The sequence below is a fragment of the Emydura macquarii genome, unplaced genomic scaffold (genome assembly GCF_026122565.2).
Source record: "Emydura macquarii macquarii isolate MOO-44397 ecotype Brisbane River unplaced genomic scaffold, CSIRO-AGI_Emac_v2 contig_1119, whole genome shotgun sequence".
NCBI lineage: Eukaryota > Metazoa > Chordata > Testudines > Chelidae > Emydura > Emydura macquarii.
In genome coordinates, this window is record NW_027131256.1 from 14,538,122 (window position 1) to 14,564,634 (window position 26,513).

A 26,513-nucleotide genomic window follows, 5' to 3' on the forward strand; every position below is an offset into this window, starting at 1 on the left:
TAAACAGGGGTGGAGATGAAACAGCAGAAACCACACACAAAGCTACACTGCCTGCCTACTACTAGAACTGGGTTCTAATCTGTGAAGGTGCTTTGCTTTGTTCGTAGCAAAGATGGATGCAGCTAGAGATCAATTTGGAAAGCCTCTGGGTAGCCTCTGTGGATCTCTTGGATTGGTCAGTGGTTTAAATGAATAGTCTTGGTGATTTGTGGATTGTTTTGGTTCTATCTAGGTAGAACGCCAATGCTCTTTTGACATCTAGTGTGTGCCAGCTAGCTTCTTGTTGATTCTGATGCGATTTGGGATAGAATGTAGGCAGGTGTATAACTTGGTTTATATGAAAGGACAATGTTGCTTTAGGTAGAAATTTAGGGTGAGGTCAGAACGTGATTTTGTCCCTAAAAAAGATGGTGTAAGGCGGATGCTCTATGAGGACTCCTATTTTGCCTATCCTTCTAGTGGAGGTGATTGCAACAAAGAATGCGACTTTCATTGACAGGTGTAGGAGTAAACACGTAGCTAGTGGTTCAAATGGAAAACTTGTGAGAGTCTTTAGCACTAGGTTTAAGTCTCAAGTTGATGTGGGGTCATGGACTTCTGAGTATATGCTTGTAGCCCAGTTAGGAAACGTTTGGTGTTGGGGTCCGTGAATATTGATAGCCCTTCAAATTTTTTGGTGAAAAAAGTGTTGATGGCTGCGAGTTGTACTCTAATGGAATTTGGGAAAGGCCTGCAGTTTTTAGCTCCAATAAGTAGTCTAGCACTTGTGGGAGGGGTGCTGAAAGTGAATTAGTGCATTTTGATTGGCACCATATATAGAACCTCTTCCATTTTTGTGTGTGGGTTTTACATGTAGATGGTTTTCTGCTGTTAAGTAACACATTTGACCTGTTCTCAACAGTTCATTTCCTGTTGATGGAGTCAAGTAGTAACCAAGCTGTTGAGTGAAATCTGTTCAAGTCGGGATGGAGAAACCTGCCATTGTCTTGAGACAAGAGGTCCCTTCACATAGGAAGCTGTTGCAGGGTTCGAACTGACATTCTCAGCAGGGAAGGGTACCATGGTTGTCTGGGCCATGCTGGGGCAATCAGTTTGACAGAAGCTCCATTGTGACAAATTTTATATACTAGTCTTGATAGTAAGGGGATTGGTGGGAATGCAGATAGTTGTATCACTCTCCATTTGAGGAGGAAGGTATCCCCTAGGGATTGGGGTCCTATCCCAGCTCTCGAGCAAAAGCGAGGGCATTTTTGGTTTGCTGTTGTTTCAAATAGGTCTACTGTTGGGACTCCTGATTGTTGGAATACAGCGTGTAGCACTGTGTCATTCAGTTCCCATTTGTGTTCTTGAAATAATTTTCTGCTCAGCATGTCTGCCTCTATGGAGTCAAGGTGTGCCCCTCTGAATTCCAGTTGTTGTATGCGTGCCATGGTTGATTTCTGCGTGTTTCCTTGAAATCCTAGGCTTTGAAAGAGATAGATAGTGTGTTGTGTATTGCCTGATTTTGTGGAACTTCTCAAGAAGCAGTCGTCTAGGTATGGGAATATGATTATCCCGTCTGCATAAGTGGATTGCTATGACTGTAAGGCTCTTGAAGAAGATCCGTGGCACGATGGAGAGGCTGAATGGCAGTATCCTGTATTGATAATGTTATGATTCCACTGTGAAATGAAGGAATTGTCTATGTGCTGGGTGTATTGTAATATGAAAATACACATCTTGGAGGTCAAGGGCTGAGAACCAGTCTCCCTATTCTAGCACTGGGATTATTGTGGTTAACGTGACTGTCTTGAACTTTTGGACACAAACAAATTTGTTGAGCTTCCTGAGGTCCAGGATTGGTCTCCAACCTCCACTTTTTTCTGTGTGTTAAAAAATAGTGGGAGTAGAATTCCTTCTCCCTGGATTGTGGTGGGACCTGTTCTATTGTCCCTAGATGGTGTGACTGACACACCTCTTGTTGTAGGAGGTGCTCATGAGGGGGCCCCTGAAGATGGATAGGGAGGGAGGTTGAGTGGGTAGTATGGATGTGAATAGATGGATTAGCCCACTCAGACGATCTCTAGGGCCCATCTGTCTGTGGTAATGATGCCTAGGTGTTGTAAAATGGGCATAATCGATGTCCAAAGATTTGTGGTGGTAGTGGTTGTTGGCACTGAAATGGTGGGAAGGTTTCTCAGACCCTTGACAAAAAGCTTCAAAAACAAACACAAAAACACACACAAAAACACAAAACACAAAACTGTTTTGCCTGCAATGGTTGCAAGGATGATGCTTGGATCAGAGTCAGACTCCTTCTTTAAGGTCTCTACTTCTACCTGTATGACTCAAATGGTCTTTGTTGGCGAGTGAATGAGGGTTCCCTGCATTGGTAAGGCTGGTACCTCTTTACGCCTGGAGGCAGGCGTGTAATTTCCGAGGGTCCTCAGAGTTGCTCTCAAGTCCTTCATGGAATGGAGAACCTAGTCTCTTTTGTTTTTTTGAAAAACAGTTTCTCCCTGTCAAATGGTAGATCTTTTACCTTTACTTGCAGGTCCCTCAGGATGCCTGACGACAACAGCCAGTATGTCCGATGCATGACCACAGCAATTACCGTTGTTTGGGCTGCTGTGTCAGCGACATCGAGGGATGTCTGCAGAGACATTCAAGCGATTAGATGACCCTCAGTTACCAGAGACTTAAATTGTTCGCGTTTGTCTTCAGGTAAGTTGCTAACAAATTCACTCAGTTTAGTGTAATTGTCATGATTATATTTTACCAGAAGGGCGTTGTAATTGGCCATTCTCAACTGCAAGGTTGCAGACGAATAAATTTTGCAGCTAACCAAATCAAGTCTCTTGCAGTATTTGTCCTGTGGTGTGGACTTGTATTGTGTTTGTTTGCTCCTTTGGGCTATCACCAAGGAGTTTGAAGGAGAGTGAATACATAAAAATTCCATGCCCTTAGCAGGGACATAGTATTTTCTGTCTGCCCTTTTACAGGTTGGTAGAGCAGTGGTTGGCATCTGATTCCATTAATGCGTCATTTATTGGCAACGCAATCCTCATGTTAGTCGATGTATGTAGTATCTGGAGAAGTTTGTGTTGGTTTTCTGCTACTTCCTCCAAGGGTATTTCTTGGCTTAGTGCCACCCTTTTGAAAAGTTCCTGGAATTGACTGAAGTCATCAGCTGTGGTAGGAGGTGATGGCATTATAGCCTCATCGGGAGGTGATGAGGAAAGATGGGGTGCTGTGGTGTCTTGCTCCTGACCTGTCATCTGTCTTGTCTAATGGGTCATCTTCAACTTCAGATGATTCCGATTCAGATGATGGAGGAGATGATCTTAATTTGCCACCCGGGTGGTGTTATGGGACCGCTAAATTGGGCTCTGTAAGCAGTCCCTGGATCCCATGGAGGCCGTTACACAGAGAATGGCATTTGGGGGTACATTCATGTTTGTTTGCACCACTCTCTCATAATTTTGTCCATTAGGATTTTGACTTCGTGGTAGATGTCGACTCATGTCTAATGGGGGATGAGTGGTGTGGTGAAAAGGCACCCTCCTGTAGGTTGTCTTCCTCATCGCTTGAAAATGGAGTAGTGACGGGAGATAATGGATGCTCTGGTGCTGTATGGTCTGGTGACATATCAGTACCGAATACCGGTGAGTGCAGTGTGGAAGATACGGTGGTGGCATGGTTTTGTCAGTCAGCACAGTAGACAGTGCTGTTGTTTTGTGTAAAGCTTTTCATGGTGCCATCTTGGTCAGTACCGATGCTGGTGGTGCCAAAGCTGGAGACATTGGTGCTGTGGTAGGTCTCAGTGTCGTTTTCACCGGCATTGACAGTACCATAGAGGCAGAATCAGATATGCATCTCAACTCCACTGATTTCTGTAGGGACAGTGCTGCGGAGCTCTGTCTCAGGCCAAGGACGGTTGAGAAAAGGGGTTGGACCACACACCATGGTTGAGGCACCAATGGTACTGTGAGACACCCGCTGTGCATGCATGGCCCGGACAGACACTGATGCAAAAATCTCCGATCGACGGTGCCAGGACAAACCAACACCTAAAGTGGAGCACCCGCAGGGACAGCACTCAAAGATGAACCTGTTACCTTAACATATCCTTTCTAAACAAAATCACAAATTATAAGTATTTGCTCACTCGACAGCTGGAAGTACCCTACTTCCATTGGTAGATAATAAAGCATCTGTTTCTAGCCTTAGTATGGCACAAGATATCAAAACCTGAACCTGTCAAATGTACTAACATTACTAACCCTGGATCTCAGAAAAATAATTTTTTGGGAGTGAGGATAGGATTTAGGTAAGTCCACATTTGACAATATGAGAAGGAAATTTTGTGGAAAGTTTAAAAAAACCTTGTGGATATCTGAAGTCAATCTGTAGACTAAAATCTTTCTATATATGGATAAAGCAGGTGAGATGGTCATTGATACAGGAGAGATGTAATTTATCACATGAGCATAATCATATATACAGTACACAAAGCATGCCCCATCAATGCCATGTTTCATACTTTATCACATATTCCATACATGTGCATATATATTTTAATAATGTATTCCTATATCATGTATACATACCAACTATGGCCTTTAAAATCTTAATGGGAAAATCGCCCATGATATAATGTATTACAGGAAGTCAGAGACAAATGGATCCTAAAAATATAGGTTTATATGATGTGATGTAGTGTCATCTATTCAGTGATTAACTGCAGTCATTTTTTTTTGTCATAAGTCCATAATCTAAATATAGGCTACCAACAACCCCAAAACACCATCTAAAGAAAAAAAAAAAAAGCACACCACATTTATAAACAATTTTCTAAAAAAAAATAAAATAAAGATGAACTTATTTTGCTGCTATTTTTGTAACTACTAAAAAGTCACTTGCCTTTGTTGATATTTTTGTGCACTTCGGGATGAGCCATTACTTTGCAAAGTCCCAGGGATACTTGCATAGACATTTGCAATCTTGGATTCTGATGATTAAAATTAATGAGGTCATAAGGTTAAACACCACATTGAGTACCCTATCCAATACAGTATGTTAAAATATTGGATTATTCTGACCTTAGCTAGCTCAGAGCAGCAGTTCTGAGTATTAAAAGAAAGCATCAACTTACTTCCATCTGCGAAGTAAAATGAACGTTCCTTATGTGAAAGCCTGTGGCTTAATCTAATTTCAAATACAATTTGTACTTTATAACAGCGAACATACGTAAGTGTAAAACTAATTTCCTTTAAAGATCTCATACTTTATCAGCACTAGAAAAGGATGGAAATATCTTACAATTAGATTTAGTTTCACAGAAAGGCATTGGAGGGACCTGCAAACATCAGTTAGAGTAATAATACAAAGGGACATAAGGCGTTAACGAAGAGCAAACAATAAAATTAGACTTATCTTGGAAAAAAAGAGACCCTAAAGAAATACTGTTAACATGAAGAAAACCTTATTTCTAAAGAATCTGTACCTATTATACTTACCAGAAATGCAGATTAGTAAAACTGTAAGGCATTAACAAAAAAGTATATTTTTCTAGTCTGTTAATTATGTACATTTGAGAATGTTTTATGTAGTCTGTCATTTCCCCTGCACACTAAGTTAGCTCTTTTCTTGCTGAATACAGCCTTAGTGTAGCAGAAAAACTTTACTTTTTTTTTTTTTTTTTTTTTTTAAAAAAAAAAAAAAAAGTAGAATTTGACAGTGTCCATTCATATATCTGGGGAAAAGAATTCAGAACACGAATGTATAATGGAAGTGAGAAACTTATAAAATAGAAATGCTGAAACTGATGGCAGTGGACAAATTAGATACGTTTGTAATGCTATCTTGTAGGAAAAAAAGCTAGTGCAATTTGCTTGTATGTTACCAGACCTGAAATACTGCATTTAATTTTGGGTCTCATTACTGGACCTATACTAACTGGACAGAACTTGGAGAACAGCAACAGGAAATGACTGAAGGGCCACTGTGGTTGATTTATAAAGAATGATTAAGATAGTTAAATACGTGTAGTTTGGCAGTGGAACATGGTAGCAGGCTACAAAACATTAAATAGTATAAACATGCCACAGATATAGGGGAGTTATACAAGGCAGGAAAAGGCAGTATATAATAAAAATGTCAACATTTTGGCTGAATAGCAGAGCAAAAGCTATTTAGATGGAAAAATCCTGACCCAGCAGATGAAGTGGAAGCTCTGTTGTCAGGGTCATGTAAAGACTAACTGCACTAAACAACAGAAGTACATAATAGGACGTAAAACCCTGAACTGGCAGGGAGATGGGCTAAATAACCTCATAGGAATGTTTCATCTCTATGTTCTGTAAATTTATTCGATACTGCCAGTCATTTTTAACAAGCAGACCAGGATGACAACTTTAAAGAAAAATAAGTCAAGTATTTTTACACCCTATTTTCCACTTTTGCTCTTACATCACTGAAATTATTCCTTCCTACATATCAAGTGTGTCCCTCTCTGCGAAGCCCAGAATGGACATTTAATGAAAGAAAGTAATACCTTCCTTGGAGAGGATATTTATGTAAAAGAACGGTTACTTATCTCGGAACTGTTGTTCTTTGAGATGTGTTGCTCATGTCCATTCCCAATTAGATGTGCGTGCCATATGCACTGGTGTGGAAATTTTCCCCCTAGTGGTACCTGTAGGGCCAGTTCTAGCACCCTCTGCAGTGGCATGTGTATGCACCCGTATACAGGGCGATGCCGGCCCTCCTTCCTCCCAGTTCCTTCTTGCCGGAATTCCAACGGAGAAGAAGGAGAGTGGGTGTGGAATGGACATCAGCAACACATCTCGAAGAACAACAGCTACGAGGTAAGTAATTGTTCTCTTTTCTTCAAGTGCTTGCTCATGTCCATTCCCAATTAGGTGACTTACCAGCAGTATCCCTAGAGGCGGGCAGGAGTTCGTGGCTGGGACATTTCTACCGCTGCTCTACCAAAGCTAGCATCCTCCTGAGCTTGCTGTGTTATGGCATAGTGGCATGCAAAGGTATGTACTAATGACCAAGTAGCGGCTCTGCAGATGTCCTGTATTGGGACATGTGCCTAGAAGGTCGCTGAGGATGCATGGGCCCTTGCTGAGTGGGCCATCAGGGATGTTGGAGGCGCGACTCCATGCTGTTCATAGCAATCCCAAATACAGGCTGTGATCCACGACAAGATGTACTGTGATGACACTGGAAGCCCTTTCATCTGTTTGGTGATAGTGATGAAGAGCTGTGTGGAACGACGGAAGGGTTTTGTTCTCTCTATGTAGAAACCTAGGGCTCTCCTGACATCAAGAGTGTGCAAATGCCTCTCCTCATTAGAATTGTGAGGTTTTGGGAAGAAGACCAGTAGGAAAACGTCCTGGTTTATGTGGAAATGGGAAATCAGCTTCAGCAGGAATGCCAGATGTGGCTGTAATTGAACCTTGTCCTTATACAAGGTAGTAGTATAGAAAGGCTCCGAGGTCAAAGCCTTGATCTCTGAGACCCGCCTTGCTGACGTAATGGCCACTAAGAATGCCACCTTCCAAGATGGGTGCACGAAGGAACAAAGCCAAGGGCTCAAATGGAGGTCCAGTGAACTTGGAGAGAAACAGATTCAGATCCCACTGGGGGATCAGGTCTTGTATCAGTGGGAAGAGTCTTTCCAACCCCTTGAGGAATCTGGTCATCTCGTTTGAAAAGATCATTTTACCGATATGGCTACTAAGTGCACTTTGATTGATAAGACCACCAACCCTTCTTGCTTCAAATGGAGCAAGTAGTCTAGGATCATATGAACTGGTCTCCATCAGAGGGGTACCATGGTCTGTCACCCAGCAGGTAAAGCGTTTCCAGTTGGCCAGTTAAGACATTCTGGTGGATGGTTTTCTACTCTCGAGTAGAATCTACCAGACTTGGCCCAAACAGGTCTGTTCTTCTCAGGCTTAACCATGGAGCATGTTGCAGGGAGATCAGGTCTGGGTGAAGCAGATGACCATGGTCCTGGGAGAGAAGATCTAATTGCGACAGAAGCATCCACAGGCAAGTTATTGATGGTTCAAGATGTTACTTGAACTAACGTTGTGGTGGCCATGCAGGATGACTTGTGACCTGTCTCTCTTCACCCTGATGAGGACCTTGTGGATCAGTGGTATTGGCGGAAGGCATACATGAAATCTCCCAACCAAGGCAGGAGGAAGATGTCAGTCAGAGAGCCATCGTTGAGTCCCTGCTGGGAGCAGAATAGCCTGCATTTTCTGTTCTCCCTGGTGGTGAAGAGGTCCATTTGGGGATTGCCCCCCTCTGGAAGATATGACTGGTCACTTCTGGGTTTAGGGACCACTGTGTGAGAGCAAATGGACCTGCTGAGGTGATCTGCTAATAAGTTTCTGGCCCCCAGGAGATGTACCGCCTCCAGGGGGATGTTGTGACTGACACAGAAGTCCCAGAGATGTAAGGTCTCCTGACACAGGGCAAGGGACCGGCCCCTCCACCCCAGCCGTCTGTTGATGTAGTACATTGAGGCCGTGTTGTTTGTGATTACTTAAACCACCTTGTTGGAGATCCGGGGCAGGAACACAAAGCAAGCTAGGCAGACCGCCTTGAGCTCTCTGACACTGATTTGCAACACTAGCTCTTCTTTTCCGGATGCCCTGAGTCTTGAGGGATCCAAGGGGGGCTCCCCACCCTAGATCTAATGCATCCGAGACCAGTGATAACATTGGTTTGGGGGGCCTTGAAAGGTACCCCTGTGCTGATGTGGCCTTGTCCACCTTGACAGGGAGGTAAGTATTCGTGGAGGGCCATAAGTATCGTGTCCAGGTGATGCCTGGTTGAGGAATACATGGACATTTGGAGAGGTCTAAGGTGCAGTCTGGCATGCTGCACCACGTAAGCACAGGCTGACATGTGACCCAGTAGGCTGAAGAATACTCTTTCCATAGTGAGCATGGGGGTTGATATTTGGGCTGTAAGGTCTTACATTGCTAGGAACCTTTCTTCCGGTAGGAGCGCTCTGGCCTGTGTAAAGTCCAGGACTGCTCTGATAAACTCTATCTTTTGAACTGGAACAAGTGTTGACTTTCGTTCATTTATTAGAAGGCCCAGAACTTGGCAAGTGGATCGGATAATCTCAGTGTTGCCCTGGACTTGAATCCTTGACCAGCCTCTGTCGTCCAGGTAAGGGCAGACTTACACATCTCTGTGCCTTAGGTGGGCCATCACCACTGCCATGCATTTGGTGAACATGCGCAGTGTGGTTGAAAAGCCAAAGGGGAGCACTGAGAACTGATAATGGTGAGCTCCCACCATGAACCTCAGGAACTTCCTGTGTCCTAGGAAGATACAAATGCGAAAAAAGGCATCTTTTAAGATGAGGACAGCGTACCAGTCACCCGGATCCAGTGAAAGAATAATGGTGGCTAAGGAGACCATAGGAAACTACAGCTTCTTGAGGTATCTGTTGAAGCCCTTCAGGTCCAGGATGGGTCTCAACCCTCCTTTTGCCTTGGGAATTAGAAAGTAACAGGAGTAAAAACCTCTTCCCCATAGTTCTCGAGGGACCTCTTCCACCACACCCACTTTTAAGATGGCATGCACCTCCTGGATGAGAAATTGCTCATAAGAAGGGTCCCTGAAGAGGGACAGGGAGGGCAAGTGGGATGGTGGGATCAAGGAAAACTAGAGGGTGTATCCTCTGGCTACTGTACTGAGCGATCTGATGTTATGGCAGCCCAGGCCAGGAGAAAAGGAGTTACGCAGGAAGAAAAACAACAATAGAGATACAGGATAGCAACTGTAAGTTGCCCTCAGGCGCACCTTCAAAAGGTCTGTTTGCCACCTTGGTGATGCCAGCTCGAGCCTGGCTGGGGGCATGCAGATGAGAAGTGGCCCAGGCGCCTCTTGTAACCCTTATTCCTTCTTCTGTAGAGTTCTCCATGGGATTGCCCCCTGAATCTCTGTGCTGTTGGGGCTTGAAATGTCTCCTGAATGATGATAGGGTGTACAGGCCAAGGGAACGCAGTCACCCTCAAATCTTTCATGTCATGCAGCCTAGAGTCGCTCTGATCTGCAAACAGGGCTGTGCTGTCAAAGGGGAGGTCCTGGATGAACTGTTGGACCTCCGATGAAAGGCTCAGCGACTGCAGCTACGATGCCCTTCTCATCGACACTGAAGCCATGGTCCTGGCTGCGGAAACTGCTGCGTCTGAGGCTGCTTGCAGTGACGCCCTAGCTACTGTCCTCCCTTCCTCCAAGATGGCCTTGAACTCGAGTGGAGGCCTGAGTTAGGGAGTCTGCAAGTTTTTTCAGCAAGTGCCAGATATTAAAGTGGTAACTACCCAACAAGGCTTGCTAATTAGACACATGCATCTGCAGGCTAGCAGTAGAATAAATCTTGCGTCCTAATAAATCCAGAGGGGTAGCTGTGTTAGTCTGTATACAGCAAAAACAACGAGAGTCCTGTAGCATCTTAAAGACTAACAAATTCCTGTAGGCATAAGTTTTCGTGGGCTGCAACCCATCTGACGAAGTGGGTTGCAGCCCACAAAAGCTTATGCCCGCAGGAATCTGTTATAGTCTTTAAGATGCTACAGAACTCTTGTTGTTTCTAATAAATCCAGCTTTTTGGCTTCATTTTTCAGCGTGGAACCCACTTGGCCCTGCCAATCCCTCTTGTTGACAGCTGTGGCTACCAACGATCCCAAACAGGGATGAGTGTAAAGATATTCAAACCTCTTGGCCAGCACGTAATATTTCCTTTCCACCCGCTTTGACGTGGGGGATCAGGAGGCTGGGGTTTGCCATAGTGCTTTGGCAAGCTTCACTACCCTTTCATGTACTGGAAGGGCCACCCTGGATAGAGCTGCTGTTGCCAGGATCCCAAAGAGCTCATCTGCAGGCTCATTGAGCTCTTCTATATTAATGACCAGATTGGACACCACTCTCTTAAGCAGTTCCTGATGGGATCTGAAATCATTCAGCAGAGCTGCAGTGGAGGGGCCCACTACTGCCTCATCAGGTGAGGACGATGAAGAGGTTAGTAGATGTGGCGGATTGGGATCCTTTACCCTGTCTGCGGTGGCTCTTCCTGGGTTTGAGGTGGGCACCCTTTCTTGGTCTGATTCCACATCTAAGTGCAGTGCCATACTCTGGGGCACCAAAGATCTCGGTACTGAGGTACTTGCTACTGAATAGGCCTGCAAGACTCCTAGTGGGGGGGAACCTCCACAGGTTCCAGTATTGCCACAGTCTGGGCCATTGTCCCTGCAGCCATGCCCCCATTGGTGGCATCATGGGGAAGCCAGGTGTGGGGCTAGAGAATAGACCTATCCGCTGAACCACATCCTCTCTGTCTGAGAGCAATGAACTGCTATCTGGAGACCATGGTGGTGCTGACCCCGACTGTCCCTCAGCATTCTAAGACAAGTCCCAGTGCTCCAATACCGGGGAGTGGCGTAGGGAGTCTGTGCATCAGGTATCCCTGGACCGGCGCTTGTCCTTAGGTTTTGGTAAGGGCTAGGGGAGCGTGGCCGAGATTCCAGGGATCCGCACTGGGAATCTGGGGATCGGCGATATTCCGGTGACCAGTACTACTGCTCTGCCAACTGGTGCTGGGCACCTGAAGATCATCGGCAAGAAATCAACCTCTCTCTGGGTCATTCCGGTGAGTAAGTCTTCAGGTTCGGGGACTATCTATGCACTGGTGATCAGGGCCTGGGAGATGGGCACCACCACACTGATTTCAATGGCATTTCCCCTTAGCTAAGCTCCCTACTGGCATCAGTGCGAAGTCTCAGTGCGGGGGCCTTCCCCCTCTAGGTGTCGGCGGTACGGGCATCGCCAGGAGGTCCTTCATTGCTTGCAAGGCCTCCATAGTAGATGGTACTGCCAGGTGACGGGGCCCTTTACCACTGCCCAGAGTTGGTGGTGGGTTTGTTATAGGGCTTGAAGCTCATGAAAGTAAGGGGTCCCTCAGGGGATGAGGGGATTTGTGGCCTGATGAGGGTCTCACCTGGTCCCCCACCTCTTCCTTTTTCGCTGGCTAACGCCCACACTCAGCATGGGTCTTTTTCATCCTCTTCTTTGGCACCAGGGATGTTGATTGGTGCCATGAAGAAGACGGTGCCAGAGGGGTAATCTGTGCAGAGGCTGAGGTACACAGCACCAAATCCGAATGACCCGGCTCAGATACTGGTATGAGTGCAGATCCCTTAAAATGGCCTTCAGCTGAGCATCGTGGTTCTTTTCAATCTGGGGGCAAAAGCTTTTGCAGATCTTACACTTTTCACATATGTGAGTCTTCCCCAGACACTTTAAACAACTCTGATGTGGGTTGCTCTTCAGCATAGGCTTCCTACACAAAGCACAGCATTTAAAACCTGGGGACCGTCCCTAGGTCGCTATCTAACAACTCTACAGCTAAACAAACTAAAAGGCAATTATATGCAGGTAAGAGAGATATTAGAAAACGACTAGGTTTGGAAGGCTTGCAAGATCAAGAGACATTCCAGCACCATCACAGGCGGTAAGAAGGAACTGAGAGGGAGGAGAGCCGGCAGCGCCCTATATACAAGTGCATATGTGCGTTGCTGCAGAGGGCACTAGGGTCAGCCCTACAGGTACCATTAGGGGAAAAATTTCTGGCACCCGTGCATGTGGCGCACACACATACACACACACACCTAATTGAGAATGGACATGACCAAGCACTCGAAGAAGAACAACTAGTTCAGAGATCAAAGAAGGTAGATCAGAGGAACCAAAAAGTTATCTTTAGGAAATTCCAGGGATGTAAGACAAGTATGACAAGAGACACAAGTGGTATGAGAAGTAAATGATGCCTCCTTTGAGACCATAGGAGTTGTTCTGCCAAAGGGTAAGCTATGGAAAAAGATGTGATACAGTAATAAAATTTCACACTTCTGGGTAATTATGTTGATGATACCAATCTAGGTTTTGTTGTTGTACAGAGTCAAGCCAGGTCTACACCTAGGAGAGCTTTGCTGATATAAGTATGTACCATACTGGCAAAGCACACACAGTGCAGATTCAATTTATACTGGCAAAACTGAGCTTTTGCCAATATAGCTAATAAATTATGAATAACCTGAAAAATTTTGCTTGACTAAATGCTGTTCTAACACAGCAAGACTGACCAGAAAATTCTTTGACCTGTACAATAACTTCTTTAAAAGGCTTAAGAGCTTTTCCCCTCCCCTACAGATTTTTATAATGGCCTTGTCATCAAGGGAAAAGTCCAGCAGCACCATTAGATGTGTGTGAGTATGTCTGCCCCATTTGCCTCGTCTCCTGCTTCTGTTCACACTACTGATTGCATGCCAGTTTCAGCAGCACTGAAGCAAGACCTCCCAACCTCTGAACTGTACAGAAGTCCCAAAGAGTGAAAAATCTCACTCCTACTCTCCTGATTCCCACAACTCCCTTGTCTATACTATGGTTTGGGGAAAGAAGAACCACCTTTCTGTCCCCTCCCCCAGCCACATACAAAATGGTCTGTGGAGGAAAGGAGGGAACTCTGGCTGTCGCGTTCTCCATCTTGTTGTTCCCTGGATCTATACAGAGTTCACAGGAAAAAGGTACACTTTTCTAGAATCAAACTTAGAAACAGCAGATCTTCTCCTGTGTTACGGAAAAATGGAGATGCCCTCTTACAGGCAGTAAGGAGAGGCATACATGCTTCTCCATGAGCAATGCATAAGTGATATCATGCTAATGATGACTGACCGTCAACAGAACCATGAAATTGAATAAACACAGTGCTGTCAAAAGGCACAAAGTAAAAAAGCTGATGAAACAAAACAAAAAAAAAATCTTGAATCACTTTCAGGATATCTTGTGTACTTCTTGCAACAAGAGCATGACAACACTTTTAAAGAGTAATGAGATTTTTCAGGTTAACAGTGTCCGCATAAACTTCAGCCTGGAGGTTTTACAGCCAATTGAGATGGATGTGAAAATTATGTATTACATCGGAAATACTGACAACCTTAACTATGAGGACTACTGTAGCAGATGCTGCTGTATTTGGAATAGTTTATTTTAAATCTCCAACGTCATATTTACAATTCTCAGCAATTCTTTATAATGGTTACCACAAAGATTAGGAATTTTATAGGCCCTGGGAGTTTGTGCCTATTTAATCTCAAACCAGTTACATTTTTTAAATTCAGAATTTGAGCAAATCCTCTTGCTGCCTAAGTGGCAGCACTTTTATTTAGCTTAATAAGTCCACCTAACGGCAAGTCTACACTTAAAATGTTGCAACAGTGCAGCTGAAGCAATTAAGTGAAGATGCTCCTACGCTGATGGGAGAGCTTCTCTCATCGGCATAGTTAATCCACCTCCATGAGAGGCAGCGGCTATGTCAACAGGAGAAGCTCTCCTGCCGATGTAGTACTGTCTATACTGGGGATTAGGTTGGTATACTACATCACCCAGGGTGTGGATTTTCACACACCTGAGAGACAGTTATACTCTCAAGTCTGCAGCGTAGACCTGGCCTGGACATATTTGTAATCCTGTTACTGTGTAACCACAAGTTTGTAGAGCTGGAAGCAGGAACTCCTCTAGAGTGGTAGCAAAAGCCTTTAGTTCTTAAAAATATGATTAACTAACTGGTGACTTCCCTACTGCACATGAATAGATATTAGCTATGTACGGTGTTAGCAACACAACAGGGAAAGGGAGCAGGAAAATCAGTATTTATAAAATTAAGCCTTTAGAAGAAATTTCTGATCTGAAGAAAGAAAAAGTAAAACACCCCAAGTCTCAAGCTGTGGTCCAGAAAGCCCTTCTTGGTGATCCCTCAGAAAGGAACATTTTGAGACATACCCAAAGTAGAATTAAAGAGTTGGAGATCTACTGACTTCCCCTTAAGAGAAGCCCTCCTAACTGATAAAGTAATTCATAATGCCTTTTGAAACTTACCTTGCACAAAAGTACTTGGGCTAATCAGAAAAGTGTGATTTGAAGATGTATGAAACCTAGAATCCTGAAAACAAAGCACTGAGAAATTAGCAAAGTAGACACTTACAAGCGTTTTACAGTTCACAGCATGGACCAGAACAAGAAAATGGGAACCCTGCACTAACAGCCTGATTTAAAACCCACAGAAATTAATAGGAGTCTAATGATTCCAGGCCATTGGCTTGTCCAGCTCAGTTTCCCTGTCTGTAAAATGGGAGTAACACCTGCCTCTTTCTCAGAGGCCCGTAAAGATGATTTAATAATGCTCATATAACTTGAGATCTTATTGCTTTTAAACTCAATTGCAATTAACTAAAATTAAACTAAAACCCTAACACTAGAACTTTTGTGGGATATTTTTAGGGGCCATATTCCAGGTTAAAGAAGATGGGATTTGGGGGCCCATGAGTTTAACACACTTGAAACATTTCAACCATACTGGGCAAAAAACTGAAGGAGAAATTTTAAATGGACTTAAAGCTTCTCTTGGACTAAATCAATCTTTTTCAAACTGACTCTAGTACAAGCTATAATTTTTTACCCTTTTGCAAATTATCACCCAAAAACATTGTAATAAAATTGTCCTTACAAAGTTTTCAGATGCCTGACTTTGACAAATCAGGACTATCAAATATCCCAGCAACAATCCCATCCATCACACTTGAGAAATCCATACCAGTCACCTGAGGATTAATATTTTTTCTACAAAGAGACTGATGACTTACTCTAGGAAAAAAACATTCAGGTATATTTTTCAGTCTCTTTACAGGTGAAGACAAAAGACCTTCATTGTGGAAATCTGCTACTCTTTTAATTCTGGTAACTGCAGGTAAAGTTCGTATGGGTGAGTTAATTAGAGCATTCACAGTTTCTGACATCTGTATGCCTTCATATTTCCTTAAATTCGAAGCTCTCAGAAACGTAGGCAGTTTTGGAAGCCTTTCGGAACACAATCTCTGATAAACCTTGTCAAATGCACTGTCATATTTTTTATGAGACTTCATAGAATTACAGAAGTAAGACTTGATTAGTCTTTCTTTTTCTTTTGGGTTTGAAGGAGGCCTTGTAAACTTATGAGGTTTCTGAAGTTCTTTAGGGCACAGCTTCTGGTAAAGTTTTTCAAACTCATCTTCGCATTTCTGGCGAGTCTTGACAGGACTTTGATTCACAGGAAGTGAGGAAAATGAATGACTGCGCTGCAGTGAAAAATCCCCTCTGCAAGTTTTTATTTCCGGATTTCTGATTAATGCATTTGATGTTCTCATTAGAGAAGAGTTGTTAAGTGGTGGAAAGGTGTTAGCAACACCATTCAAGTGGCAAGTGGACAAATCGAACCCTGATGTACCATCAAAAGTTGTATGGTCAATTTTGACGTTCTTGCCCTCTTTCACTAGACAAGATGTTGTGCAAGTTACAGAAGAGTAGCCCAGAGAAGGTACTTCAAGCAGCTTCCCATTTGGGCTGCCTTCTGAGCCATGTAATGACACTGTGGTCTGAGATGGACTCTCAATTAGAAATGTTTCTTCTGTTCTAGCAGTAGCATTTGGAAAAACAGCCTCTGAGATGTTTTGGTCTATTCTCTGAGTATATGAATTATCTCCTAAATTTTCACACCAATCTATTTCCATTTCACCAGTATTAGCATGTGTGTAAAATACCACACCAGATTCATCATTAGTCACACATTGTGTCTCACATTTGCCATCATGAAGAAGTTTATTACCTTCATTTAAATTATTTCCAGTAGGCAAGTGATGATCATTACTGTTTGTGTCAGGCAGCATAGGCTTCAATTTAGATGACCTGAACCTTCTTATTCTTTCTATGGTGACATTAGGCTTTGATTTTCTACGATGCCATAGTCTGTGTTTGTAGTGTCTGATTATGGAATCAGCTACATTTCTCTGAGCGTGTTTGTTCAGCAACTTACAAAGTGTCTCCACCATTCCTGGATACAAATCTGCAAGTGTGATATTGCTCCAGCAACATTCTTCATCTGCAGACTGGTATTCTTCCATGAAGCTATCATAGCCAGTTTCATTTTTTTCCAGAAAAGGTACGTATCCGGGTACAGTTATCTTATCTGCTGAAATAAGAAAAGTAGAAACACATAGTATGAGAGACCTGGATGCAAAAGATTCATTTGCAGAGTCTGCTTTCCTCCTGAAACCATTAGGTTGGTTATGTATTAGGCCAAATACAGTTATATATAACAGCAATTAGAACCTTTCTAGTGATGTATTAATTACATAGTATAAATCTAATTTTAAATGTTAGAAGAAGGTGTACAAATATTCTTGCACTGTTAATCTTCATTGCTGTTAATAAAGACTTTTAAAACTCTCGATTGTTTTCTTTTTTCATGAGTAAAATCTCAAGTGTTTTTCATTATGATTCCCATCAGGTTAAAGGATGGTGGCTGGACTAATGCATTTTAGTTAATTTTCATTAACATTTTTACAAGGCAGTATTAACAGCTTGCAGAAAATGGGTATCAAGAGTCTTGGAGTACAAACTGTTTTAAAGTTCTTCTGGGGCATAGGTGGAAGTTGTCCAAAAAGGACTTCAGTGATGAATGAACATTAGATAGAGCCTCCCCTCTTAACAAATCTGCAATAATGACTGGGAACCCCATGTGAATTTGTTAGCAACCAAAGACAAAAAAATAAATAAAATTTACCTTGTTCATTTGACAAGTGTAAAGTTATAACAAGTAACATACTAAGTTGCAAAGTGCTCTGAAGTATATACCGTAAAAGTCACAAAGACTCATAAATGGTAGACTCTGCTTCTAAATCTTTGTGAAGCAGCGAGAGATTACTGATTTTGGGGTAAATTACAATCTGCATATGAACAGTGTGTAAAATTAACAAGGTTCAGTGGCATAATGAAACCTAGGGCATAGCCTTATGTAGATATGTTAGTTGTTTTATTCCCTCAAAGTAGTACAATGATCCTTCCTAAAAGCCAAGTTTTTACCCAAGACCTTTTTCGTCCCTCTTTTTGTAGTCAGAAGCCCATTAAATCCAAAAATGTGGAAGGATCAAGAGGACTTTCTATAATCCCAGGGCATTATGCACCGAAAGGAAAGATGTTCAAAGGCACAGAAGGCAATTAGGTGCCCATTACCCACCATGTCTTAAATGCTAGGGAATAGAATGGTTGGTTGGATATCTGATAGCAATTGTTAGGACATGAAAACAACTTAGAGGAAGTAAACCCTCCTTCAAAAGAGCACCATAATCCCAGCAGGCCTTAAGCAGGAGAAGACCCCCATGAACGTCAATGCACATTTTTTCCCACCTAAAGACTGCAAAAATCAGGTCCATCTTCATGATGCTCCTCGAGGAGAACTTGTACAGCAATAAGTGCCAAATACAAGACTCCCATGAGACTATGGTGTGCTACCAGCTAAACCAAAGCAAGCACAAAAACATGTACTAACCTGACCGTGCTTAAATTCTTTATTACTGTGGGGTTTTGAAATATATCTTTTTCTCTGACTATTTTATAGAATAGCTGGAGTTCATTTATATGAGCTAACTCTTTTTTAAATGTTTAAAACGCCTATGTTTTGCCTATGGCAAAACATTAACAACGGGCAATACCCATTAACAAAACCGCCTCAAGAATTCAAATTATTGCATCTTTATGTTCAGGTGAACACACTTTTCTGCATTTTCAATACAAAATGTTAAATAACTACAGTTCAGTTTTATACTTACCAATTGGATATTTAGTCATACCCATCAAGTCTTGCCATGGACATGTTACACGAAGGCTCTTTGATTTTTCTCTAGGTGCAACCTGAAAAACCCCAGAGAACTCAGTAAGTTATTTTTATATTACAATAGCACCCAGGCTCCATTCAGGATTGTAATCCCATTGTGCTAGGCACTGTACAAAAGACATGAACCATACCCTGCAAAGTTCAGTAAAATACAGGGAGGAAAAAGCCCTATTTAAGACTTGCTTTTGCTTCAATTACAGTTACAGTAGGTTTTATTAGACAAAGCAACAGATAAAAACTTGAGAAAAAGGACATTTGGCAAAATATTCAAAATCTTACAGGACATTTATAATTCTAAATTAAGCATCAAATTTGCATTTCTTTCCTAAATATTTATATTTACTTCAATTTATAAAACAAGAAGATGTTCCATCTTCAAGAAACTCATCCTATTTTTCACTAATGAAGTTCTCACAATTTTGGATTGACCCCGGCAACAGGCACACCAACTAATAGTTTGGCTAGTAGTTTAAAGATACCAGTTTTACATAGTGAATGAATTCCAACAAACCAAGCAGATGCATTACCGTAATCCATTTAGGGATGTTTCTTTCATTGTCTTGTACTATCACATCCACACGAACTCTAACTTTCTCTCTCATTTCCAGCTCTGAAGGGTTTACAAGTAGAATGTCCTTTTAGTCACAGAAACAAAAACATGTCAAATGCAACATTCACAACAAAAAATGTTTACACAGTGCAAATTAGTAATAGAAAACTTCACAAAACGCAATACATTTGAAATCCTTATGATTTGAATACTTGAAGAAAAACAAATAAAAGATTGATTAAAACAGAATAATATAAATATTGACCAATAAAGACCCATGACATACCCGATCAGGTTACTGCATTTCAAGTAAATGATGTTTATCTTGGAAGTTAGATACAGAGCAATACAAAATGTTCAGTAACTATAACCTAACTTTTCCATTGTATATATTCTCTGTTTTAAGGAAAATATGAACTTGTGTTCATATTAGATGCATGTATAAATAGCTATACGAAACAAGAAATTCACTGTCCATCTCCTAAGTCTTTTGGAACTATGTATACTTGTGAGATGTGAATAGCCTACATGGAAGCCAATACCACTCCAGCTTCTCTCCAGCTGAAGTATTCCAGCAGACTTTCTTCACCTTTATTTATTTATTTTTAAATAGGAAAAGGTTGATTAAAGATTTAGGGAAAGATACTTGCTCAGTAGTAATAACAGTAGACTGTTACTCTGGACTCCTACTGTCTTCTCATAGCTACATGACACTGAGTAGTTTGGGTGATCCCAGGCAAGTCAACCTCTGTGCCTCAGAGTGCCCATATGTAAAAAGGGTTTAATAAATACTTCAAAACATTCTAAAACAAAAATTTGTAAAGCACTGAGATCCTTAGATGCAAGTCATAACAAAAATGCTAAATATTGTATAATAATAATAATAGAGATGCAAATGATAATATATACTCCTACACAAAAGGAAGATTTGTCTCCATTCTTCAGCTCTACTTAACTATTTTCTCTGGCCTTCTCTGTGTTAATATGTGTCTTTACCAAAAATATAGGAATTGCCATACTGGATCAGACACAAGATCCACCTAGTCCAGTTACCTGTCTCTGACAGTAGCCAACACCAGTTGCTTCACAGAAAAGAGTCAGAACCCCAGAGTTGACAAATGTACTGCAATCTGCACACCTGAATTAGATCTTATCCTGGTCTCTAATTGTTAAAGATTGGCTTATGCATTGAGGCATATGATTTAATATGCCTTCAAACTTTTTGATTACTATAGTAACTCCAGATAGAATGGATATCTATATCCAATCCTTTTCAGATTTTGCTAAATTCTTGGCCCCAACGATGTCCTATGGGGCAAGATGTTTCAGTCTAATTATGCATTGTGAGAAACAGCATAGTTTTTTATTGATTTTGGATTTGCCACCAAATGTCATCACATGGTCCTTTGTTCTTGTGTTAAGAGACAAAGAAAACTAATTCCTGATCTACAGTCTCTTTACAAATAATTTTTTTTTTTATCATGTCCCCTCTCATTCCACTCCTTTCTAAAGTGAACAATCCCAACCTCTTTAATCTCATCAAATGAGTTTTTCATGCCCTTGATCTGAACCCAGGAATTTTGTGACTTTCTTTCGTTGCGTATCTCTGAACCCACTAATTCTGCAATATCCTTTTAGAGATACCAGTGACCAGTACTGCATATAATATTTCAGAAGAGGCCATGCCATTTATTTATATAGAGGCATCATAATATTCTCCATCTCATTCTTATGTTTCTTAACATCATTTGCTGTTTTGACAAAAAATTCAACTACTCAAAACATTTTACAAGTTACTGAAGTTACGGTTGACTCAGGAAAGGGAAAGGGTGTCAGACAGCTCAATGAAGACCTCAATAGTAACTTCAGAAACCTGTAAAATGTTTTGAGTAATTCAATTTTTTCCATCCAATGTATGTTAATGTACATTTATCAACATTGAACTTAATTTGCCATTATATTACCCTGATATTGCTTGCTTAGGTCTCTTTGAAGTTCCTCGCAATCTTCTTTGGGACTAGAAATCCTAAACAGTTTATGTGAAATGGTTTTGCTTGTATCAGTCCAGATCACAAATGTCCTGAAAGTTTTAAATATTAATCAATATCCTTGTTAGCAGTTTCTGGACTGAACAAAGATGGAAAATAAACCACCCTCCACATCTAGAGTTGGTCACTTTAGCACCTCGGAGCTGAATAGGCAACACTGTGGAGAAGGAGGAGAAAATGATACTAGTACAGTGCTTGCGGCTGCCTGTGCTGTAATTGACCTGCAGATGAACAGGAATTAAGTCTTTGGGGCTATCAATCCAGAACCTGTCACATACACATGGAAATATTTTAAATTAAAAAAAAAAATCCAACCCTTAAACTGAATGCAAGAAATATAAAGCAGAATTGTTTTTACCTTGAGGTTAACATTTTCAAATTTTCTTCTAATCGAAACCAAATCAGCTTCACTTTCTGTATCTACGATTTGAAGTTAAACACTAAGTAAATTCAAACTGAATCCAACACCAGTGCAATATATTCGTTTTTCTGGGAATTATTTTAAACTGACATTGTCAAGACCAAATTGATCAAAAAATTACAGCATGCAAAAATACATTTTTACAAAACCTTGAAGAAACGTATCTCTTTAATTTAAATCTCATTGAAAGTCAGTGGGATTTGGGCTCCAAAGTGCCTAAGTCACTTTTGAAAAATGGAGTAACCAGAGCTCTTTGAGATACACTATGAATATCCATAGTCAATGCGCTGAGTGGTGTAACTCAAATGGTGGAATCTTTTCATAGGAGTGACTATTAGCGAGCTAATGTGCCCCTCCAGCCCACCCTCCATTCCCAAGTGCTCCGAGGGCAAGGCTATTAAAGGGGGCATGGTGTCCTCTGCAGCCTCAATTCCTTCCACAGTTTCCATCAGTTAAGATTTTATTAGGACTCTGAAGAGGACAGGAAGCTTGGAAAGGAGTGTGAATATGCAGAGTCCATCTCAAACAACTCCAGGTAAATAACCTCTGTTTCTTCCTTCAAGTGTCCTCTGCATATCCCCACTCATAGGCATGCAATCCTCTATTAAGTATTCAGGGAATATCAAACAAGTCTTCCAACCTTTGCTTCTCAGACAGAGAGCTGTGAGAAGGGCAAGAGCTTTTTTTCACTTCCTTTATAGGAGATGTTTCTTGCAGATCTGAGAAATGATCTGACTGCAAATCTGTGTGATGCACTTGATCTAACACCATGACAGAAAAAACTGACAGTATTGGTGACAAGGCTACCACAAGTTCCAGAACTTTCTTTGGATCCAATGCAATCCTTAGACAAGGATATGCCAATTTGAAATCCTAGCTTATGGTTTGGGATCCATTATTCTCTGATCATGCTCCAATGGATCTGAGGAGTCTCTCTCTCTCTGCTAGTCCTGATAACAGGAGTCTTTTTGTCCTGCACTACCTACTTTGGAACCAGGATAAGCAGATCCAATGATTTTCCCTGTGATTTGGCCTTTTGCTCAGAGGCACAGATTGACAGAATCTGTAAGTGTTTCAAAGTTGATTTTGATGACTTAGGAGCCGACTGCACAGCAGTTTTGTAACTGGATCCCAGGGTTCAGTGCAGTGCATTATACATGGTTTTTTTAGACCCAAAAGTTTCCAGCCTCAACACTGGTCTTTTTGCATTATTATTGGATCCCTCTGAGGTGGCGGATCTGAGAAGCACTGCTATTAACCCTTTTGGAAGCAATACAAGTTAGTCTGTTGTTGCACTTCTTGCATGCTGTGACACTGAGCCAAAAAAGGCTAAGCAACCAGCCAGCTAACGTGAGCCAAGATCAACCTTTAAGAACATATTAGGAAAGTACTGAAATAGCAAACATGGCCCTTTCTTGTAGCTAGCAATCAAGGCCATGTAAGTAGACTATATCCTTGAAATGTAAGTCTGTATTGCTGGAGAAATAGAATACGAATTGTATTTATCTGTGTTTACCTATATATGTTAGAAGCGTCACAGTGTGATCTCATTAGCTTGTAGATGATAAACTTCTGTTCCTGTGTATTACTATATTCTAAGGCAAAGATAAAGGGAATATTAACATTTAGATGAAACTTGGAGTGTAATAATATCATTGTCTATATTTCTCTTTGATGTTTGCAGTAAACTGTCTATAAACTGCTAGAATGGTTAATTATCTTATGCTAATGAATGCATCTAGTTACCAATGTGTGCCCAGGAAATAGAAGGTTTACTTCACAGCAACAATGTATGTTACTTATTCTTCATCCAAGGAAAGCCTGCTGTGTTATCTGATGTCAAGAGGCTATCGTAACCTGCCAGAGATCTATAAAAGAACTCTACAGTTTGATCCTTACCATCTGAGATCTGCTTCAAATTTAGGCAAAACTGAGGTCTCCAGCTCCACTCTGGATTACACTGCTATTTCTTATGAAATAAGTTAAACTCTGCACATGCACTGCCTATTGGACTACAATCTATGGAACTGATTCTGGAAGAACTTTTTACAAATCAGCAGCTATGAAACTGACCTAAGAACTTTATTCATATCTGTATATATAATCATTTTGAACTTCAGTACTCTCTTCCTTTCCTTTTTAATAAATCTTAGATTAGTTAATAAGAATTGGCTATAAGCGTGTATTTGAATAAAATCTGAAATATTCATTGATCTAGTGAGTAATGTGGGATTGGCAGAACTTTAAATATGGTGAATAAAATTTTAAATAATCCTCACCATATTTGACTTGGTTGTCTGTGGGGGAGCCAAAGGCTGGACTGCTTAAAGGGACTGTATTTTAGCTTCCTGGTAACCAGTAAAATATTACAGAAGCTGTTTTATGTCTGGCCTGGTGAATCTAATGATAAGAATAAACCACCAGTTCTGGGGATTGTTTGCTGCATTCTTTGCAGTTTGCCCTGATTGGGCAGTCTCAGCATAATCCCTATAGCAACCACAGTCACACATGCTCCCAGAGTAAGTGTGCTTGTAGAGAGAGGATTCTGAAGAATGATGACTCTCTTCAAGACATTCCGATCATTTGTATGAACATCTGATGCCAGGAAGACTGGTAGACATCTTTAAAGCCAAGTCTCTTTACCTTTAGATCCACCAAGGACAAATAGTCAGAACCAAAGTCTCTATAAAGTTTACTAAGAACAAAATTTTCCTTAAATCACTAACTTATCCAAGACTACACCAGTTATAAAACACCAACTATGAACTACACTAAAATAAAGCACCGATCTGGATTCGTGGAAGTTTACCTCCATCTGGTGCTGCAGTTGGAAAGAACTGAGCCTGCAGAGAGTGCCATGCCCCCTTTTAAAGCCTTGCTCTCAAAACATTAGGGAATGCAGAGGAGTAGGAGGTGGCATGAATAGTTTAACAGGCCTTGCTATAAGAAGTTTCCATCATCTGACCTACAGCGGCCATAACTTCGCATGAGTACAAATATGCTGACGAGAGACAGACAAGGACATTTAAAAAACTAATATGACTGTCCTTTTAATTGACCGTAATGTCACATTTTGAAATTGTTGTTTTCCATTGATAGATAAATGCTAAGGGGCATTTTAAGAGATATGCTATGCTAATGCAGAAGTTTCATTTTCAACAATTATACCACAGAGATTATATACCAATTAATCAGACTACTGCAGTGCAATATGAGTTAAAGAAGAACATTACCAACCATTACTTTACTCGAAAGGACAAATCTTACTCTTACAGATGTATAAATAAGTCTGATAAGATTTTTTCTAAGTTGTGTGATGCCATTCAGAACAGAGCTATTTGAAGACCACAGCATTAATATAACTGTCATGATCAACTAAGCAGTTAGCCAGGAACACAAGACATTTTCAAAAGTGGCTGAAATGAGACTGTGACAACAGCTGCAGAAGTCCTGGTTTTTCTTGCAGACACATCATTAGTTCAATGACTTCACTTGCATGCCTATTAATATTACTCTGCATGCCTTTCTGGTACACACCTCTTAGGCACAATGGTAATACAAATAAACAAACAATAATAATAATTAGCCATTCATTTTGCACTTTGCAATAAGAGTTTTCACATTCTTTCTCCCCCAATTGATTTATAGAAATGGCAGACAGATGCAAACAAATCTATTTCAAACTTAGAGAGACAAGATGGGTGAAGTAATATCTTTTATTGAGCCAACTTTTGTTGGTGAGAGAGAAAAACTTTTGATCTTGCACAAAGTTCCTTGGCTGCCATACCAGCCACTTCTGGGCTGAGGTCTAATCAAGAACATGAATATTGCACTGGTCAGCATTAATAATGTTGCAGAGTCTCATATGGTCCCTAGTCAATACTTTGGCTATAACATATTAGGATTGTAAAAAGCAGACCCAGATTAATCTACCATTTTTATTACTTTGGAAAAGATGGTAACTAGCAGGACCTTCATGTATTTTAAATTAGTAATACTAATAGCAAGATTGATAACTTTTGAACTCTTACCTGTGTTACCAACTTGAGTTTTTTCATGAGAGTCTATAGAAGAATTCCTAGCAGGTTCCTTGAAATAAAAAACACACATGAATGAAGTCACAAAAACGAGTCGCAATTTAGCTCTAATAATCTGGACTTCTCAACTTCCCTTTGCCGTTAGTTCCACTGCTCCTGCTGAAAGCCCAATTCTCTTCTGAAAATGACTATATCTAAATGGCATCTTAATCAACAAAACTGCTCCTAAAGCCTATTCCTGACTCTCAGCTGAACACTAACATTTTTAATACTTTTTCCTCCTTTTATCCCCAGAGATCAAACACAACAGTGAGATGAAGCTGTCATCTATTCCGGTTACATGTTATAGAATAACAGCACTACAGTGAGACAGTGATGGGGATCAGACAGACTGGTTTAACAGAATAATTAAATGAATTTTGATTGCCATATCTTTATTATAGGTAATCTATGAGCCAAAAAGAACCCAGTTTGAGTTTCAGACTCCACATTGTGTTTGTAGGGCTGGCAGTCTGGGAAAAAACATATACTTCTAAATGGAGTACATTTCAACTGGTTGTCATACAAAGACAACAAATCTTCAAATACAATGCTGTTCCTGGAGTAGACTCAAGAAGCAGAACCAGCTGGTTTCAAAATAGTACCACACTGAGGTTACTTAACTACAGAAGATTTC

At 41.1% G+C, this 26,513-nt stretch overlaps 1 protein-coding gene across 2 annotated transcripts in view; it reads right to left on the minus strand.

The window, feature by feature from the left end:
* The window catches only part of HJURP (Holliday junction recognition protein), a 42,656-nt gene that overhangs the window by 2,182 nt on the left and 13,961 nt on the right, over positions 1 to 26,513 (minus strand). The window contains exons 6-12 of one of the 2 annotated variants that reach the window (XM_067546390.1): positions 25,832 to 25,889; positions 21,738 to 21,799; positions 19,309 to 19,416; positions 18,717 to 18,798; positions 15,717 to 17,074; positions 14,953 to 15,016; positions 4,903 to 4,990 (exon numbers count right to left, since the gene is read on the minus strand). In XM_067546390.1, the coding sequence (XP_067402491.1) occupies positions 4,903 to 4,990; positions 14,953 to 15,016; positions 15,717 to 17,074; positions 18,717 to 18,798; positions 19,309 to 19,416; positions 21,738 to 21,799; positions 25,832 to 25,889 (1,820 nt within the window). Of the gene's footprint in view, positions 1 to 4,902; positions 4,991 to 14,952; positions 15,017 to 15,716; positions 17,078 to 18,716; positions 18,799 to 19,308; positions 19,417 to 21,737; positions 21,800 to 25,831; positions 25,890 to 26,513 lie in introns of both variants that reach the window. The other variant, XM_067546389.1, reaches the window with a different exon arrangement.